This window comes from Camelus bactrianus, chromosome 9 (assembly GCF_048773025.1).
Source record: "Camelus bactrianus isolate YW-2024 breed Bactrian camel chromosome 9, ASM4877302v1, whole genome shotgun sequence".
Classification (NCBI taxonomy): domain Eukaryota; kingdom Metazoa; phylum Chordata; class Mammalia; order Artiodactyla; family Camelidae; genus Camelus; species Camelus bactrianus.
In genome coordinates this window covers 7,233,062-7,241,292 of record NC_133547.1, presented here as the reverse complement: position 1 = coordinate 7,241,292, position 8,231 = coordinate 7,233,062, and the positions used below count along the sequence as shown (strand labels likewise).

Here is an 8,231-nt window from a genome sequence, read left to right as displayed (position 1 = left end):
TGGTGGTCATACATGTGCAAATGTTCCAAAAAAAAAAAAACAACTGTGCAAACTGCATCTACTTAAAGCAAATGAGGCACAGTAGGTGGGAAAAGGTCATACTATTTCTAATGAAAAATTGTTGAAAGTGGAGGGTCATATTTAATTGAAATTATCATAACAGTGTGGATCTAAAATAACAAAGACATAGGAGTTGCATGGATTGGGTTATTACTATGGATGAATTTACACAGATGTAGAAAGACGCTGTCTGCATTTCATAGTGGGTAATGAGTAAAAGTCCCAACACTCCCAAAACCCTTATCCTTCGTGAAATATTTATAGAATTGTCACAGGAACTTACTTTTTATAGCACAACATTCTCTATAATCACCCTAGTAATTATATACTGGCTGTGTTAATCACCAATGCCCGTTCAGCCCCTAACATAGTGCCTAAAATTTGCCAGGTATGGTATATCTATTTGTTGAATAGATAAATGATGTTTATGAGAGCAGAGTAGTTTAATAAAAATATAATTCAAGTCTCAATGTAATGAAAAAGTTTCTAGAAGCCACAGTTTTACAAACAGTAAAAACAAAGTACATAAATCTATCTGATGATACAATTACAGTTTGTTTAACCCAAATTGTTGTCAGGTAAACAAGTAATCAGTATAAAAAACACTTGATATTTTTGTACTCTTCTTCATGGTAAGAAGCAAATCTGTGTGTATGTTTTATTTGCAGCTCATCTCAATTCATCCTAGCCCCATTTTGAGAGCCACATGACATTTTTCCCACATGTAAATAAATCATTCTGATGACTCCTATGCTGCTGAGAAAAGTTGCTGGTATCAGATCATCTCCTAAATGCTTTTTGAGAAAAAGTAATCCTCATCTTTGAAATGGGGGAAATAATTTTGGAAATAATTTTATTATTTTTCATCAGGACAAAGGGGCAGATGGTTGGGTAGCAGGATGAAATAATCCAAATAATTCTCTCCAGTGTTGGGTTTCTCTTAGGATTATACAACAAGTAAAGAGTGATGACATTCTCTAAGAAGTAAAAGAAAACAAAGCAACTTACTAACAAAAGAATAGTGTGGGTGGCTTTGATTTCAGGAGATGACTGGGAAGAGAGGCTGAGGCTGTGAATGTGCTGGACCCTCCGGCGGTGTTTGTAGAGGAGATTCACCATGTACACACTGGAACACACAATGAGGACCACGAAGAAGAGATCTCGAATCACCATGACACATATAAATGTCTTTGAAAGGTGTTTGTCTGCCGGCTTGGATTGACAGCGTATATAAGAATGCCAAACCCCAACATATGTGACATTGCGTCTAGCTACTACAGTTTCAATGACATGGATATAGATGAGCATGTTGATGAGCCAGAAGGAAAAGAATGAGGGGTAAATACAGATGGAGATTTTAGATTTGAACCATGCCCATGTAGAATTCCTGGGACTGATGGTGATGGCTTGGAAGGCATTCAGGAAAGCAGTGGTACAGATGGAAAGACCCCGGGTCACTCTGAATGCGTACAAAGTTGCCTTACAACCAAGATCATTCAAAAAATGTCTTTCTCCAAAGGATGACATCAAATGTGGTATTAGGTTAAACAGGATGGTCAAAACATTGACCAATGTCAGGTGTATAAATATCAAATCTCTGGCATTTTTCATGTGATATTGAGTTATGAACATGCACATATATGACAGGAAAAGGAATGAGTTTCCCATGAAACCAACACAAATTTGAAACACGTCAAAAAACTGAAACATTTCATTACTTGAAAACATTCTCTTACTGATTTTAGATGTCTTAATTAGGTCCACCAAGTTTGTATGGAAACAGTGTAGAGTATATTGTGAAATTATAATGGGGCTTTGAAGAACGTAAGAACTGACAGGTTAGCTGGAGGTTAGGGTATGAAATGTCCAACTTGTTTGTATTTCAGGTCGAGGTATGACATTTTCAGAGACACATTTTGAGGAATTCCTGTGAACCATAGAGTACAGAATTAGGTTTTATAAAGAAGGTAGAATTCTATTACTAACACCAAGAATTCTAGTGTATTACCTAGGACATGTTGAGCTTATACAAAAGATGAAGTTAAATTTGCATGTTAGATGGCATTTTTCTTAAGAGTATTAGATTGCATACTGTCAGATTTTATCTGAAGCCATATGTTTCAATATTCCGACCTTTCTATGTAGAACATTATACTTCTAACACACAAAGAGAACTGTGTGTATTTGAATTTGCATTTGAACTTGTTTTGCATATTTTGTCATTTTTGATATTTTTAATATCTAAAAATTCTTTTTTTAACATTTTTTATTGAGTTATAGTCATTTTACAATGTTGTGCCAAATTCCAGTGTAGAGCACAATTTTTCAGTTCTACGTGAACATGTATATCTAAAAATTCTATTAAAGTATATTTTTGGTATTTTAAAAGACATTTGAATGCATTACACAATAGTTCAAAAACAAGTATTTAAAAACTCATCTAATACAGGATTTTCCATTTATAAACCAAAAACAGATTCATAGACATAGAAAACTTACTATAGTTACCAAAGGGGGAAGAGCAGGGAGGGATAAATTAGGGGTTGGTGATTAACAGACACACATTACTATATGTGAAATAGATAAAAAACAAAGACCTTCTGTATAGCACAGGGAGCTCTATGCAATTTCTTGTCATAATCTATAATGGAAAAGAATCTGAAAAGAAAAAACATATATGTATGTACATGTACAACTGAATCACTTTGCTGTACACCTGAATTTAACGTTGTATCAACTACACTTCAATAAAAATTTTAAAGAAAAACAATTTCCCAAATGGACCACTTTGCATTTACTGCCTACACCTTCCAGGTCAATTGCATTGTTCAGACATTTCTGGTTCTCAGAAGTGGGTGCAAAGCTGTGGCATCTGATAGGTAGAGGCCATGAATGCTGTGAAACATTCTACAATACATAGAGTTGATCCTACAACAAGCAGTCATACAGCCGTAAGTGGCAGTCATACTATGGTTGATAAACCCAGTCTAACCAATATTCCATGTATATTTCTGACTGCAACATCTACAATCCACATTGTGTTGTGAGTACTTTTTATGTGCTTCTCATAGAAGCTGGATTAGGAGGCTAGAAAGTCTATTTAGGAAGGAATGTTATAACATTCATTGAAGCTGACCTTCGAAGTCACAAGGTTATAACTTCCTCCGTGTGTATTGGACTTTGCAGTTGTTAAAGACAGGATTCTCTCTAAAATGGATCCTTCCAATTGTTGGAAGTCGTTGGCCAGTTGTTCCCACCATCTAAAACACAAATCTTCTTTACTAAATAGACTTCCAGTGAATTTGATATTTATCTCTTTCATACTGGCAAAGTCTGTTAGAACCTAAGAAGCTGCATTCTCTCCCCTCAGCTCAGCTCTGACCTCCATCCCTCCCATGGTCATGATAGTCTCATTATCTACCAGAGAGGCAGGGGGATCTACATGACTTCCTGAACATGGACGATGTGAGGAGTGTCATTCCCTCAGCGTATCACTTGTTCCTTTTTGCTGCTATGAGATGTAGGTTTTACTTGCCTTACTGCTTTGAAATTGTAATGCTTGATATGGTTGACAACCATTGGCAGTACTCTCAGTTTTAAAAATGGATCTGATCTTTAATTCTAGAGCGTGATAGTTTCAAGTTCACTTCAAGCTTATTGACTACTTATTTCCTGACCAGTTCACTGAAGAGTGACCTTTTCTCACTCCTTAATATTAACCATATTTCTGTCTCCAGAACTGTCTCCTCCCTGCTTGTGCCTTCCCTTAGCAATTTAAGCTGTTTCAGTAGATTTATCATCCAGCTCAATTTCCAAACTTCCCATGTGCATTTATGTAGTTGGAGACCCTGGATAACACACTGAGCTCTCATCCAACTGTATTCACCCTGCATTCTGCAGAGCACCTGCTTGGATAAATGGTGTTAGCTCCCACTTCACATGACTAGCAGAGTTAAAAAAAAAATCTGACAATGGAAGGTAACATGACCTGGAACCTTTTTAGTTTAATATGCACCTTGTTTGACATTCAAGAAAAGAAAATCATGAGTAGAAACACACAAAGAGAAATCATATATGACCTTGAGAAAGACAGTCATAAAAGCAGAGCAACAGCATCGTTAGATGTAGAATAAGCATGGAGGGCAATTCCAGTAAGTAAGATAATACTTTATCAGCCACATTCATTTAAGGAAATACAGTGACCAGGAACTTTTCAGAATAAGGAACTAGAGATAGGAATTAGAACTTATAGAAGGGTCAGAGGGGATGCATTCAAGTGTAGGAAAGACAATCATAGGAACAGAAGAAGTCAACGCCCACAATATCACAGAGTGCTAGCACTGCAGGGTGAGGGGATGCTGGTGGAAGGTCCAAACAGCCATGGCTATCTGGTCAAGCAGGTTGTTTTGTAAAGGGGTAACTTATGGCCATTTTGGGGAGGAAACATGGAGGAAGCTCTGCTGGATGGGAGCTTCGTGTCTGTCACTGAGTCTGAATGCCATAATATTACTGGATGAAGAGCCCCTGCTTTTCTCTTCCCTTCCTTGACTCAAGTGAGCCCACCATTGTCCAACTATATCCCAGAAACTGGCAGGGAAGGGTCTTCTGAAAGTGATGTGCTGACATCAACTTGTCAACTGGGTGCTATTTGTCTATTTGGCATCCACATCTTTCCTGCCTACTGCATAGTAAGGTGCATAGAAAAAAATCATGTTTTCAAGTAACGGGGCAAGTGTCCTGCAGAGAACTGAAAACACAAAACACCATCTGTGACACAGGATATCAACGTTCCTACATGACCATATTTGTGTGCTGGCTGTTCTTCCTAAAACTTTTGATATCTTCCAAATTAAATTCTGTTATGTACGGTTTAAAACTAATTATAGACTTTACGTTAGTTATTGGGAGAAAGGGAGAGTAGTCCAATGAAAAGGAATCACGGTGTCATTCTTGACACAAGAAACAAAGGATAGAGGGAAGGATGGGAGGAAGGAAGGGAAACACAAAAGACAGATAATTCTCTATCTATATCTCATATTTATTTCTGGAGAAAAATATTGATTTCTTTTTTTTTTTTTGACTTTTACCTTTTCTCCAATATTAACTAAAGTCTGTGAATACTATTGTACGAGCACCATTTAATGAAATGTAATTGGCGAATAATAATTATAGAGTCATTGTGAAACAGAGAGAGATAGAGAAAAAGAGAAAGTGGATCTAAAATACTAAAAAATAGATTTCATGCAAATTATGGTAGGAAAGAGAACAGAAGAAAAATAGAAGACATATGGTAAACACATAACAAAACAACAATCCAAATATATGAGCAATTACAGGAAATGAAAATGGACTAAACACTCTAAACAGAAGGCAGACAATGCAAGACTGAAAAGCACTTCTTCCAGACTACGGACTGTCTGATTCGTATTCCCATTTTAAAGAGAAAGACATAACACAGGGCAAAAGTAATAGGATGTAAAGATAAACCACGCAAGTTTTAACCAAAAGAAAGTGGAAATGACTATATGACTATCAGACAAACTAGAAATTGCCAAACTAGAATTTAAGACCATTGGCATGTGCTTTGTAAGATTTATGCCCAATGAAGAAGATAAATATTCCAAATAAAAGAAAGGAAGATGACAGCTATTATGAACAAAGCAATGAAAGCTGGTGCACAACCACTATTGGTATTGACAACACAGACTTTAAGGGAATAGAATTTGCGGATGTGTGGTAAGGCATTTCTTATTGTTTTTTAATTAAATTGCATTTTTTAATGGAGGTCCTGTGGATTGAACCCAAGCCCTTGTGCATGCTAAGCACACACTCCACCAGTGAGCTATAGAAAGCCATTTCATAACAATAAACGTTTTAAATTTAGGTGTACAAATAAATATAGTTCCAATATGTAAATGCAAATGTGCATATTATATATAAGTATATATATAAATATAAGATATAGCTAAATCCATTACTTTAGTGAGAGAATTTTAACAAAAGCCTTTTAGTAATTAACACAACCAGAAGACAAAAATTTCAGTGTAGATATAAAAATTTTGAACATGTCCATCATATTTTCAATCTAATTTGCATAGAGTAACAATTTACACCTCACTGAAAAATATCCATATTTTTTCCTCAAGCACATATGAAACACATATTAAACACAGCCATACAGTCTCCTGAAGTAGCAATCAAGTTCAAAAGTTTAATATAACAGACAAACGTACCTTAATATAATTATAAGAAGCTGTAATTAGAAGTAGAAGTAACTTTATGAGAAAAAATCCTGATATCTCAATATGATCGAAAAAAAAAGCACTTTTTCAGTAATCACTTAGAAAAAGAATCTCTGTAATGGAAAGACTAGAAAAGAAAATAGAAGCAGAGAGTTGAATAGTGGTTGCCAGGGGCTGGGGTGTGGGGAAAGTCAGGAGATACCTGTGAAGAGTCCAGAGGTTTGGCTATTCTAGATGAACAGGTTCTGGAAAGACAATGTACAGCCAGGTGACAATAGTTAAGGATACTGTATTGCATGCTTGAAAATTTCTAAATGAGTACATCTTAAATGCCCCCCCCAACACACACAAACACACACACACGTGTGCGCGTGCGCACGGAATTTTGTGAAGTGATGGACATGTTAATGAGCTTCCTGGGTGTGACTGGGGGGGGCAATTGTTTTTAACATGTATCTGCTTAGCAAAATGTGACAGTGTACACTGTAAATAGGTACAATTATTATTTGTCAATTATACTTTAAACAAGCTGAGGAAAAATGGATTGAATGTATTAGAAAAGGAAGGACAAAATGAATCCTAAAGAAGAAATAAATGGAATTGATACAGGGAAAAGCAGATACTAATAGAAATGGATCTACTATAGGAGGGAAGTCAGAAGTTACTTCCTTGAAAAGAATAATAAAATTAACAAACCCCTAGTGAGACTGGACCACTCCTCCAAAGACAAGCACAAATACTATCAGGATTTCAAATAGTCAGTGAATAAGCTAGACAGAAGCTGCAAATATTAGAAAAGAATGTGATGCCATATCAATCTGGAAATTTGGGAGATATGGACAAATACCTACAAGACTTAACTTACCAAAAAGGTATTGGTGTAATAGAAAGTCATACGTGTGCAATGCCACTTGCAATGAAGTTGAAGAGTGGGTGAAAATAATTCCATAGGGAATTCTACAGAATGCTTGATGGTGAAGTACGCCAAGCACCCCAGATACAAACATCTAGGAACAACAGCTGAAGCTAGAAAATGGGAGAACATTCCATCATGAGCTTAGCATAAGCTTGGCAGCAAAACGGAACATAGTAGGTAAAGGATGATACAAGATTATTTCATGAACCAAGTTAAAAACATTCCATACAAAATAATTGCAAAAACTGAGCCCACAATATGTAAAAAGAATGAAGTCTTTGAACAAAGAATTATCTCAAACTGGAAGGCAATTTTAACATTTGAATCTTTGGCTGTATATCTACACCACTAGAATAAAGGAACAAAAATGTATCATAGCATCAATGTATGAGAAAGAGTATATGATAAAATTCAACATATATTTATGACAGAATTTTTAGTCAGGTAGCAATAGAAAGGAATAATGGTACCTAACAAAACATTTACAATATCAACAGTAGTAAATGAAAGGTTACATTTTGAAAGCTTTCCCTTTGAGACTGGCTATGAGTAAAAATATCTGGGTGACCACTTTTATTTTTCATGCTTTCAGATTCCCTGGATTTATATTCTTAAAAAGCCAACAGTTGGAAACATTGACTCACCATTATCTTTTATCATAAAGGGATTCTAAAAATTTTAAGAAAGAAATTGATGGCTAAATTATGAGAATTTTAAAGAGCAATTTTCAAGAATCCTGAAAGCAAAGTCAGGACAAAAATCTTTTGGATTTCTATATGCCAGCATAAAGTTTATTTTAAAATACAATGTAAAGAATTATACCTGTTACATGGCATGAACATTTGTTGAACCTAGGAGTTAGTGTATGATAAAAAATGTGTAAAAACTCTAAGAAGAAATGATGTTATCAGTTAATCTGAATGTGACTGAAGCACTTGGAAATTTTTAAAAGTGTGTTATAATTTGAAATAAAGATTATTATACAAATAGAATGATGCTGGGAAAAAAACCAA

General features: G+C 35.4%; 1 protein-coding gene across 1 annotated transcript; it reads right to left on the bottom strand.

Moving 5' to 3' along the window:
• Positions 1-840: 840 nt before the first annotated feature.
• Positions 841-1,788, bottom strand: LOC141578742 (vomeronasal type-1 receptor 4-like). Its single transcript, XM_074371207.1, has one exon. The coding sequence runs from the start codon at positions 1,786-1,788 to the stop codon at positions 841-843; it is 948 nt and encodes a 315-aa protein (XP_074227308.1).
• Positions 1,789-8,231: the final 6,443 nt, after the last annotated feature.

Excerpts from the sequence above, each read along its gene's own strand:
- LOC141578742 (XM_074371207.1), bottom strand. The coding sequence starts at position 1,788 with ATGTTTTCAAGTAATGAAATGTTTCAGTTTTTTGACGTGTTTCAAATT.